At 39.1% G+C, this 12,448-nt stretch overlaps 1 protein-coding gene across 2 annotated transcripts; it reads right to left on the bottom strand.

Annotated features, from left to right (window-relative positions):
- Positions 1–1,062: 1,062 nt before the first annotated feature.
- Positions 1,063–11,690, bottom strand: LOC141756526 (protein NLRC3-like). 2 transcript variants are annotated; one of them, XM_074616336.1, is made up of 6 exons: positions 11,381–11,690; positions 7,766–7,880; positions 5,840–6,112; positions 3,569–5,309; positions 3,293–3,466; positions 1,063–2,683 (listed from the first exon to the last, which is right to left on the bottom strand). In XM_074616336.1, the coding sequence occupies exons 2-6, from the start codon at positions 7,857–7,859 to the stop codon at positions 2,494–2,496; spliced, it is 2,472 nt and encodes an 823-aa protein (XP_074472437.1). In that variant the 5' UTR covers positions 7,860–7,880; positions 11,381–11,690; the 3' UTR covers positions 1,063–2,493. The 2 variants fall into 2 exon arrangements, with proteins under 2 accessions (XP_074472437.1, XP_074472439.1); XM_074616338.1 differs by lacking the exon at positions 1,063–2,683 and having other exon boundaries at positions 3,307–3,466; positions 3,592–5,309.
- Positions 11,691–12,448: the final 758 nt, after the last annotated feature.

Below are 12,448 nucleotides of genomic sequence, written 5' to 3'. Positions count from 1 at the left end.
AAAGAAATTTCAAATAGGTTACTTGCTACTTATCACCTAATTACCATGAAATTTGCGGACCTGTAAAATGCAGTGTTACCAAATATTGTATAGCCTATGAAGATTATAAAAAATTTTTTTTTTAAAACTTGGTAAGCACTTTGTGCTTAAGCTTGAAGAGTGCAATATAAATACAATTATTATTATTATTATTGTTTAGGACTGTCAGTAGATGAAAATAGTTAATCATGATTAATCACGGTTAATCACACATGTTTTATCTGTTCAAAATGTACCTTAAAGGGAGATTAGTCAAGTATTTAATACTCTTATCAACATGGGAGTGGACAAATATGCTGCTTTATGCAAATGTATGTATATATTTATTATTGGAAATCAATTAACAACACAAAACAATGACAGATGTTGTCCAGAAACCCTCACAGGTACTGCATTTAGCATAAAACAATATGCTCCAATCATAACATGGCAAACTGCAGCCCAACAGGCAACAACAGCTGTCAGTGTGTCAGTGTGCTGACTTAACTATGACTTGACCCCAAACTGCATGTGATTATCATAAAGTGGGCATGTCTGTAAAGGGGAGACTCGTGGGTACCCATAGAACCCATTTACATTCACATATCTGGAGGTCAGAGGTCAAGGGACCCCTTTGAAAATGGACATTATAGTTTTTCCTCGTCAAAATTTAGTGTAATTTTCGAGGGTTATTTGATCTCCTTCACTACAAGCTAGTATGACATGGCCCGTACCGATGGATTCATCAGGTTTATTAGTTTCATATGATACCAGTATCTTCACTCTAGCTTTTAAGAAATTAGTGGCGTTAAAACAAATTTGCCTTAAGGCGTTATTATTGTGTTAACTTTGACAGCCCTATTATTATTATTGTTATTATTATTATTGACTATTGTCTGTAGGGTTTAAATGAAGAAATACCACAAAATAGTATTAACTGACTTACACTTCCTCACACCAGGTTTTAACCTCTGCTGTCCATCATGGTCCACCCTGGAAGAACAAACACAGTCAGACCTGCACATCCAGCCCAGTCACACAGCAGCTCGTGAAATACTCATGAAATTTAATGTATTGATTCGTGTACATAGACACGAATTACATTTTTTTTTGTGATGGTCAGAATGAAATCAACTCGTATATAATCCACGTAATTGTGAACCAGGAAGTATAAAGAGCGGTGAATGCCACGTAGGTAAGAGGTCGGGTTGGATGGGTGGGTCAAAAAACACCAAACTTTCACCAGGAGACCGCTGTTCATCATGTCCCGTGTGAAACCAGAAGTCAACGTTGATTTATTTGTCATGTAACTTCCTACTTGTACTTAAGTTACAGCACTTCCTAAAGCTAACGGAGTAGTTTTTGTCATGTAACTTCCGTACATAAGTTACGCCACTTCCGGAGTTATGGGAAATTTTTCTATAATGAATCAAATAGATTAAATTTCATGACTATTTGACGAACTGTCATGAGACTGTATTGAAATATTCCAACACGTTCTCATCCCAACTCGTCACATACTGATGCTTTGTCAGACCCCTCAGCATCACTTTTCGCTCGCAGTAAACACGTAATTGTAAATAAACGCACCCTGGGAATAAGAACAGGCTGCATATTCTCTTTGATATAAAAACAGGAACATTTCGCTCCAGTGATTTTCCATCTAACATGACACAGTTTGTCTAAAGCTGGGCATACACTGTACGATTTTAGCCTGTTTCTGGCCCAAATTTTGAGCCGCACAATTAATTTTATTGTCGGACCAAATTTCAGCTTTGTCGGATGTCGTTTGCCGTGCAGGGCAGTATACAGGGGGGACCGAGGACCGATTAACTCCTCCTGACTGGCTGTCGGACAGTCGGATGAATTTCTGACATGTCAGAAATTTTGGTCGGCCGTCCGCAGGCTCTCACACGGTTGAAGCAGAGCCAAGAGCCGATTCCCCAACGTCAGCGCCTTTTTTCTGCTTTTCTTACAGTAATCAGAGCATAGCTATCAAGATAACAATGTACAATAGATATAGTGAAACGTAGCTTACCTCCAATTCTCTCTGGACAAGCCATACTGTCCACGTCTTCGCAGCTACCTGCGACTCCATATACGCCGGCGCCTTAATTTTTTAGATGTTTCAGCAGATAGGATGGCACAGATGATCAAGGAAGCACGTTTCTGCCTTGTTAGCATCGTGACCCGTACAGACCTCTGCTAGCAAACAAACTTTACCTGCCTCGGAGCTTTCAAACAAATCTTTATTAACTACTGTCAACTGCCAGAACGGCCGTCAGGGGACGACGGGACAGTACAATGTGAGCACTCAGGTTGTGGCTGACGATCGGACAGTACAGTGTGAGCACATAAATCATGAGCTTTGGCTTTACATCGCAAACAATCTACTCGTACAGTGGCAGTAGGAATAGCACAACAACATGTCTAAAATCTTACAGTGCATGCTCAGCTTAACAGAGAAGCAGTGTGTTATCTTTTGTTGTACTTGAGAGTCTCCAGTCTCCAGTGTGGATCCTCCACTCCAGCAGACAGCAGCTTCACTCCTGAGTCTCCTGGATGATTGTAGCTCAGGTCCAGCTCTCTCAGATGGGAGGGGTTGGAGCTCAGCGCTGAGGCCAGAGAAGCACAGCCGTCCTTTGTGATCAGACAGCCTGACAACCTGTCAAAATGGTCAAGCACTAGTCATCAACACAAACAGATTACCCACTTAATGATCTATTTGAAGTTTCCCATCAATCGTTTGCAATACTCGAAGAAGACCCTGGTGTTCAAGGACTGAAGAACAAAGTCAGCAATAAAAAAAAATACTGTACTGTGCATCACAACATTTTGGCATGTGGCCAGAAAGAACCAGGGATGAAACTACCAACCCTACAATTAACAGACAATCTTCTCTAAAGTCATAGCTGCTTTCACATCATCAGTAAAATCCTGAAGAAATGGGATACTTCAGAAAACTTCAAACTAAAGCAGTATTGAAATGGTCAGCATTTTAACTTGTTAAGGCCTAGCCCTATCCCTCAGAAAAAGCGCCTAAATAACTACCCATAATTAAGCAGGACTAGTTCCTCAACGATAAGGCTTAGATGAGGCTGACCAGGACTTCCTGCCAGCGCCAACTTGAGTGTTCAAACTGTAAGTAACTAAAATCTGCTGTTTTGGGCCAAAATAACCTATGTCTGTTGGGTTTTAAATTATTGAATCCTGACCTGAGAGTTTCCAGTATACAGTGTGGATCCTGCAGTCCAACAAAAAGTTGTATCCTGACCTGAGAGTTTCCAGTGCACAGTGTGGACTCTTCAGTCCAACACACAGCGGCTTCACTCCTGAATCCTGCAGGTTGTTGTTACTCAGGTCCAGCTCTCTCAGACTACAGGACTGGGAGCTGAGAACTGAAGACAGAGCTTTACAGCTTCTCTCTGAGAGGTTACAGCCACTCAGCCTGAAGAAGAATACAAAATAAACACAAGGAAATGTTTTACTTGACATCTTTTGCTTTTTACACCTATTTGATATTGATTCTTCCAGTTATTTCTCCACCTACAGAGCTTTGTTGGAGACTTTGACCACTGGCAGCAGCCTCAGAAGAGCATCCTCTGAAGCAGAGTATTTCTTCAGGTCGAACACGTCCAAATCTTGATCTGATGACAGTAAGATGAAGACCAGAGCTGACAACTGAGCAGGAGACAGTTCATCCGTAGAGAGACGTCCTGATCTCAGGGACTGTTGAATCTCCTCCACTAGAGAACCATCATTCAGTTCATTCAGACAGTGGAACAGATTGATGCTTTTCTCTGGTGACAGATTCCCATTGATCTTCTTCTTGATGTACTTTACAGTTTTCTGGTTGATCTGTGAGCTACTTCCTGTCTGTGTCAGCAGACCTTGTAGGAGAGTCTGATTGGTCTCTAGTGAAAGACCCAGGAGGAAGCGGAGGAACAAGTCCAGGTGTCCGTTGCGACTCTGTAAGGCCTTGTCCACAGCACTCTGGTAGAGATGTCTTAGTTTAGGTTGCCGTCTAAATACTTTAGACCACCATGTTGCTTCTGCCATCAGATTGACACCAGAGTTGATGAATGTCAGATGGACATGAAGAGCAGCCAGGAACTCTTGAACACTCAGATGGACGAAGCAGAACATCTTGTCCTGGTACGGTCCTCCCTCCTCTTTAAAGATCTTTGTGAACACTCCTGAGTACACTGAGGCTGCTGTGATATCGATGTCACACTCTGTCAGGTCAGATTTATAGAAGATCAGTTTGCCTTTCTGCAGCTGCTCAAAAGCCAGTTTCCCCAGAGGCTTAATCATCTTAGTGCTCTCTGGACTCCAGTTTGAATCTTTCTCAGCACCTCCATCATACTTGTCGTTCGTCTTTTTAGACTGAACCACCAGGAAGCGGATGTACATCTCAGTCAGGGTCTTGGGCAGCTCTCCTCCCTCTCTGGCCTTCAACACCTTCTCCAGAACTGTAGCAGTGATCCAGCAGAAGACCGGGATGTGGCACATGATGTGGAGGCTTCGTGATGTCTTGATGTGGGAGATGATTCTGCCGGCCTGCTCCTCATCTCTGAATCTCGTTCTGAAGTACTCCTCCTTCTGTGGGTCGGTGAACCCTCTGACCTCTGTCACCCTGTCAACACACTCAGGAGGGATCTGATTGGCTGCTGCGGGTCGTGTGGTTATCCAGAGGCGAGCAGAGGGAAGCAGTTTCCCCCTGATGAGGTTTGTCAGCAGCACATCCAGGGGAAGCCGACACTCATCCAGACCGTCAAAGATGAACACGACCGGGAACTCTTCAAAGCTGTAGATTCCTGCTGCTTCAGTTTCAGTAAAGAAGAGATTAACAAGTTTCACCAAGCTGTACTTTTTCTCTTTCAGCACATTCAGCTCTCTGAAAGTGAATGGAAATGTGAACTGTATGTCCTGGTTGGCTTTGTCTTCAGCCCAGTCCAGAGTGAACTTCTGTGTTAAGACTGTTTTCCCGATGCCAGCCACTCCCTTTGTCATCACTGTTCTGATTGGTTTATCACTTCCAGGTGAGAGTTTAAAGATGTCTTCACATCTGATTGTTGTTTCTGGTCTGTCTGGTTTCCTGGATGCTGTTTCAATCTGTCTGACTTCATGTTCCATGTTGACCTCTCCAGTCTCTCCCATTGAGATGTAGATCTCTGTGTAGATCTGATTCAGAAGTTCAGAATTTCCTGCTTTTGTGATCCCCTCATACACATACTGGAACTTCTTTTGTAAGTTATTTTTCAGTTTTCTCTGGCACTCAGCAAGAATCTCTGAATGAATAAAACAAAGATGAAATCAATGAGGGGTTGTTACAGTGAGTCATGAACTCATTTTCTAACAAGTATACACATTTCTGTATTTATGGCATCTATTCAGCTCATTTGATAACTAGGTCCCCTAAAATTAATTAATTATCCTTAACAACAACTGATATGTTTTGCATTCAAGTCATGCATCCATGACCTCCCTGGTCTCCAAAGAAACCAGAAGGTGTATGACTAAATTACAGAAGGAATTAATATTGTTATCAGTGTGTGTACATTTGAACCAGTAGAGGCAGCAGAAACAGGATTGTCTGCCTTTGTTTCACTGCTTTTCGTTCTCTGAGACACTTTCAAATCTTTTTTTTCTCTGGTGGATGTTTGTTTGGTAGCTTGTTCTGTAACCAACAGTGCAACACAAGACATGTGTCTAACCTTAAGGGAGATACTAGCTACAAAGCTAGTGTTTGTTGACGTCTTCGTAACATGCAAGTTTGATCTTTGTTACATCCTTTTTGTAAATTCATACCATAACTTACCTGCAGGTTCTGAGATGATTTTTGATAATTTCTTCACAAGATCATTCTGGTTCATCTTCACTAAAATGATTCTTGTCACTTTAATAGTGTTTATACTGTAGGTCAGGAACATCTGATCCACTGTGTCCACCCTGTCTGCATTCTCCAGTAGACTCTTTGGGATTGCTGGGAAGCCTTCTGGGTCCTGCAGGTACCACTTGAATTCTTTAAAATCTTTGGCTCCTAAATCTTTCAAAGTTCTCAAGAGGGCCTCTTCAGGTGTCTCCATCTTTCCTCTCTGCCAAGACACAACAATTCATATTCTTGTATAACCATTTAATGGAAGCACAGAATAATCAGTATGAAAAACGTCTTCTGTTCGCTGCACATATTTACTGACAATCAGCTACTTGAAGGAAAGTTATAAATTAGACAATGTGCAAGTCCTGCTTGATTGTGTAATATCCATGTGAAGATTAATTACAGGCCTGTTTTCTGAGGTAACAGGAGATTAATACAATGGCTAACATGTTGTGACTCACTTATTTCTAGTCTATTACATACATTTTACAGGAAAGTATAGACCCTTTTTATGTCAACGTCATGATGAGGTCACAGTGTTAGCTGGAGGCAAAACAAAGGAAAGACTGGAGGCTAACACTAGCAGTGGGCTAAAGTTACACATCTAAAATGTCATCTTGCTGTGATGTTGGGTGCCAGAATCCAGATATCACAGACATCTGAGATGACAAACTGTGATTCGAGGCTCTAGTGAGTAAATGTTGCTAATATTTAGCCTTCTGCTAACCGCAGCCGTGAGCCGTTGGCTGCGGTTAAACTATTAGCAACCTTTTCTCTCCGTCTCTGAAACGCTTCACCGATATTGTACGACTCTCTTTCTGACTGACTTTACTGAAGGATAGTTAACTATAGACATCCAAAGATTTAGACGCCCTCAATTTATCTTTACAGCGCTGCCGTTGGCCACCAACCCGCTGGGCGGACGGCTAGCTACATAGCTAGCTTAGCATTCACCACGCTGTCATGCAACACAGAAAAGGAGCCGAACAAATGTCCCTCATCTGGAGATAGCACTGTGCTTTCCTACGCTGTGACCAGAGTGTGAGGATGAAGCATTAAAATGTTAAATTTTACTCATTTAGCGACTGGCTAGTTAGCTAGCTACCTCGCTAATTCTACCATGCTACAGAAAATGCGCCCAACAGCGGACAGCGCCGGGTCACGGCCCTCTGCCTCACTCCTCGCCGCTAGGAGACGACTTCACCGGGAGGAGAGCAGACGTTAGCTAACTAACGTTAGCCAGCCGTCTACTCCTCTTGAAGTAGTCTCCAGCGGCGTAGGGGTCGGCTAATCTGGTCCCGTTGGTTCATGTTAACTTTCTCAACTAACACTGGTGATCCTGGAGAGTGAGTGACGGCACATACTGAGAGAAACTAGGATTTATTCAGCCATTGTTTAAAAAACAAACCAACAGTACTTAGCCAGCGTTAACTAACGTGTTCAGAGAATAATTCTGCCTCCACTAAACGCTCCGCCCACAAAACACCTCACCATGTTTACTAACAGAAAAGGAGTCTATTCACTCTCATGTCTGTACGGTAAGTATGTAAGTACAGCCGGTTAGCTGAGCTTAGCACAAACACTAGAAACATGAAGCAGGCTGACCTCTAGGTTGGGAACCACTGGACTAAACTAACTGTATATTAAACGAGCTCCAGCAGCTACTGATGCATCAGTATGAACTATCTAATGTCACATAGAATCAGACAAACAGCTGCATGACATTATATTTTACATTATTAAAATATCTGTGCACATATCTGGATTAAATGTCTTTAGGTGCTGGTTGTTGTTTACCTCATTATTATGTGTGCATTAGTTAATCAATATATCTTTAATGTATTTCTGCTTGTATGTTACAGTGACTCATCTTCCCACCGACCGCCTCACAGGCCAGATCATTAAACTGCAGGAAGTCGGGCTCTGCTGTTTCCTTCACCGCTGCTCTCCTCTCTGCCATGGTGAGATTCTACTGAGGTTTCTACTTGGAGAGATCATCAATATATAAATTAAAAAGTTCTGGGGACAAAATTCCCCCTTGTCTGACTCCATTGCTAACCCCAAATGGGGCTGAGACACTGTTGCCCCGTTTTACCTGCACAGTCTGGTGAGCATACCAGTAAACCAGGATTCTCACAATGTATTTGGGCACCCCTCTTTGACTCAATTTAATAAACAACTTTCTATGATTAACACGATCAAAAGCTTTAGAAGCATCAATAAAACACATAAGAACTGATGAATTTTTACCTCCATATTTGTTTACAGTTTCCTTTAATGCATATTAAACACAGGTCAGTGCCGTGTTTAGCTTTAAATCCAAACTGGTTGTCTGTGGAGTTAATAAACTCATTTAATCTATCCAGCAGGATTCTTTCTAAGACTTTTGACAGTATGCTGGCTAAAGCAATGGGCCTGTAGTTATCTAGACTGCCTCCTTTACCAGCCTTGTCCTTAATTACTGGAACTAACAGGACAGACAACATGGAGTCTGGTAAGACACCATTGATCATAAAACCAGTAGAACACATAGCAAAGAGAGGAGCTATCCTCGGACTGGCATATTTAAAGTGCTCAGCCGTAATACGGTCTATGCCACCTGCTTTATTAACAGACAGCGTCTTTATAGCTTGGTATACCTCATGTGACTTAATCACCTTGAATCATCACTCTCACTATTATCTGTTTTAAATAAATCCCTTTTGACACAGATGAATAACAAACTATAATGCTGTCGCCATAACTCAGCAATGTTGTCTGTTCCAGAAGTTCCATTTACAGTGCATGGCAGAGATGTTTTACTGAATAAAAAAAACAGAGATTTCAAGAATAAAGTCATAATATTACGATAAAAAAGTTGTAATTTAATGAGAATAAAGTTGTAACTTTATAAGAAAAATAGTAATTTCCTCCTCCACAAAGAGTCAGTTTCCCCATCAGGTCTGTGTGGTTCTTTCTTCAGAATAAACGCAGTTTCTTGCACAATCTTTTCCGGGTCCTGATACTGATGATAATGTGGTGCTGATGTGCCAAAAGAGGAAGTATTTTGTTATTTGTGAAACCTAAACTAAAGAATAATTTCACAAGATGCTTCACGTTCCTCAATTTCACACAGACGGCACGCTGCTCTATTTCTCCTCTAAAATAACATTTAAATTATTACTTTATAATATTATGAGTTTATTCTCATAATATTACGACTTTGTTCTCATAAACCTATGACTTTAATCTCATAATATAACAAGTTTTTTATCGTAAATTTATAACTTTATTCTCATATTACGACTTTTTTTATCGTAAACCTATAACTTTTATCTCATAATATTACGACTTTTTTCTCGTAAATTTATGACTTTAATCTGATAATATTCCGACTTTTTTTCTCGTAATATCATGACTTTTTTATCGTAAATTTATGACTTTAATCTCATAATATTACGACTTATTTTCTTGTAAATTTATGACTTTAATCTCATAATATTACGACTTTTTTCGTAAACGTATGACTTTATTCTCATTATATTACGACTTTTTTCTCGTAAACGTATGACTTTATTCTCATTATATTACGACCTTTTTCTCGTAATATTATGATTTTAATCTCATAATATTACGACTTTTTTTCTCGTAAATTTATGTCTTTATTCTCATAATATCCCAACTTTTTTCTCGTAAATTTATAACTTTAATCTCGTAATATTACGACTTTTTATGGAAAACCTATGACTTTAATCTCATATTACGACTTTTTTTTCGTTAATTTATGACTTTATTCTCAAAATATTACGACTTTTTTTCTTGTAAACCTTTAACTTTTATCTCATAATATTACGACTTTTTTCTCGTAAATTTATGACTTTAATCTCATAATATTACGACTTTTTTTCTCGTAATATTATGACTTTTTTATCGTAAATTTATGACTTCAATCTCATAATATTACGACTTTTTTCTCGTAAACGTATGACTTTATTCTCATTATATTACGACTTTTTTCTCGTAAACGTATGACTTTATTCTCATTATATTACGACCTTTTTCTCGTAATATTATGATTTTAATCTCATAATATTACGACTTTTTTATCGTAAATTATGACTTTATTCTCATAATATTACAACTTTTTTATCGTAAATTTATGACTTTATTCTAATAATATTACGACTTTTTTTCTCGTAAATTTATGTCTTTATTCTCATGATATTACGACTTTTTTCTCGTAAACTTATAACTTTAATCTCGTAATATTACGACTTTTTATGGAAAACCTATGACTTTAATCTCATATTACGACTTTTTTTCTCGTTAATTTATGACTTTATTCTCAAAATATTACGACTTTTTTTCTTGTAAACCTATAACTTTTATCTCATAATATTACGACTTTTTTCTCGTAAATTTATGACTTTAATCTCATAATATCACGACTTTTTTTCTCGTAATATTATGACTTTTTTCTCATAATATTACAACTTTTTTATCGTAAATTTAGGACATTATTCTAATAATATTACGACTTTTTTTCTCGTAAATTTATGACTTTAATCTCATAATATTACGACGTTTTTTCTCGTAATATTATGACTTTAATCTCATAATATTACGACTTTTTTCTCGTAAACGTATGACTTTATTCTCATTATATTACGACTTTTTTCTCGTAAACGTATGACTTTATTCTCATTATATTACGACCTTTTTCTCGTAATATTATGATTTTAATCTCATAATATTACGACTTTTTTATCGTAAATTATGACTTTATTCTCATAATATTACAACTTTTTTATCGTAAATTTAGGACTTTATTCTAATAATATTACGACTTTTTTTCTCGTAAATTTATGTCTTTATTCTCATAATATTACGACTTTTTTCTCGTAAACTTATAACTTTAATCTCGTAATATTATGACTTTTTATGGAAAACCTATAACTTTAATCTCATATTACGACTTTTTTTCTCGTTAATTTATGACTTTATTCTCAAAATATTACAATTTTTTTTCTTGTAAACCTATAACTTTAATGTCATAATATTACAACTTTTTTCTCGTAAACGTATGACTTTATTCTTGTAATATAATGTTTTTATTCTCGTAATCTCAGATTTATTTGTTTCCTCATTGTGGCCCTGATACTCCGTCGTACTCTTGAGTCTCAACAGTTAAAAATAAACCTCAGTCAAGTTGATCCAAGCTGTCAGACCAGATCAGACACTGCCTGCATTTTTCACTGACGTGAACTCAGATTACAATCAAACTGCTGTTGATTCTACTCCAGAAACACAAACAACATCACATGTAAATCTCTCTAAAATCATTGTGCTTCAACTCAGAGAGAAATTCTACAGAATATTTCAAAGAGATATTTTGAAACAGCCAATCAGCATCGAGAAGCAGTTAAAGGGTGATACAGCAGGATGTGATCAAAGTGATCCTGATGATCAAACATTTACAGATTCCTCTGGTTGGATTCTCACCTGTTGAACTCACTTCAGGTCAGTTTACAGACACTTTCCACCTTCATGTGTCGAGGAAACACTAGAAGAAGAAGAAGCTGCTCATCTCTTCCTCGTCGGCTGTGGTCATGAAGTCAAAGAAAGATGAGAAGGAGAATTCATGAGGACTTAGGAAAAGACAACCTCGGTGTTCAGAGGATCCGACTGCTCTTTAACTCCGCTCGTTGGAGATGAACTTCGCCTCGTCTGGAGAGTAGATGAGATCAGGTGGCAGCAGGGCGGTGACTAAAAGCTGTGGTTTGCAGTTTACAGCAGCCTTCACTGAATTTACCGGAAGTCACATGTTTTAATAGAAATGAGAAGTTGTTTCGTCTGAAACGTCGCGTGAAGCGACGTCCGTTTCTGATGACAGCAGCAGCTGATCACAGCTGGATCAAATTATTAGGCTGAATGTTTCAGGGAAAATGTAAATGATGTAACTCATATCAAACCCGATATTCAGGAATTATCAGCCTCAGATGTGACTGAATGGAAATGACGATAAATAATGTAAAACGTGTTTGTTGCTGACAGACAAACTCTCCGTCTCTCTCTGACTTTAATAGTATCATTAATAAAAGTTAAAGGGACTGTTTGTAACTTCTTACACGTATAAATCATTGCGGGTCGGTGTCTCATGGGCGCTCACGTGTGGCTACGCTGTTCAAACAAGACTCCAACACAAACTACACGGAAGCACCAAAACCGCAAAGTTGTATCTAGTGAAGCTCATCTGCTCCTCTGCCTGCTTTGCCTGCCTTCACTCACACACCGCGTTATGAGAATATCTAGTGAATGTACAGTGGACGTTTGTGCAGAAATAACTGCTGCAGCTCCTCCAGACCAACAGAGGTTTCCCGTGTCTTGTGAAGTGACGGGGCTCCGCAGAGAGAAACGTTATCGTCTCCGACCAAAACTCCGGTGTCTCCCCCGTTCCCTCCGGCCGCGGTCGGGAGGCTGAGGCAGGAAAAGCCAACACTAGGATCAGCATTGATTCATGGAGAGACCTTCGTCTGGTCAGCTAACATTACTGCCAAGCAGCTGAAATAT

This window comes from Sebastes fasciatus, chromosome 18 (genome assembly GCF_043250625.1).
Source record: "Sebastes fasciatus isolate fSebFas1 chromosome 18, fSebFas1.pri, whole genome shotgun sequence".
In the NCBI taxonomy this organism is placed as follows: Eukaryota; Metazoa; Chordata; class Actinopteri; order Perciformes; family Sebastidae; genus Sebastes; species Sebastes fasciatus.
This window is presented reverse-complemented; position numbering and strand designations above follow the sequence as displayed.

Excerpts from the sequence above, each read along its gene's own strand:
- LOC141756526 (XM_074616336.1), bottom strand. The coding sequence starts at position 7,859 with ATGGCAGAGAGGAGAGCAGCGGTGAAGGAAACAGCAGAGCCCGACTTC. Across the intron at positions 5,310-5,839 it reads AATCATCTCAGAACCTGCAG|AGATTCTTGCTGAGTGCCAG; the intron begins GTAAGTTATGGT and ends TTATTCATTCAG. Across the intron at positions 3,467-3,568 it reads AAAGTCTCCAACAAAGCTCT|GCTGAGTGGCTGTAACCTCT; the intron begins GTAGGTGGAGAA and ends ATTCTTCTTCAG.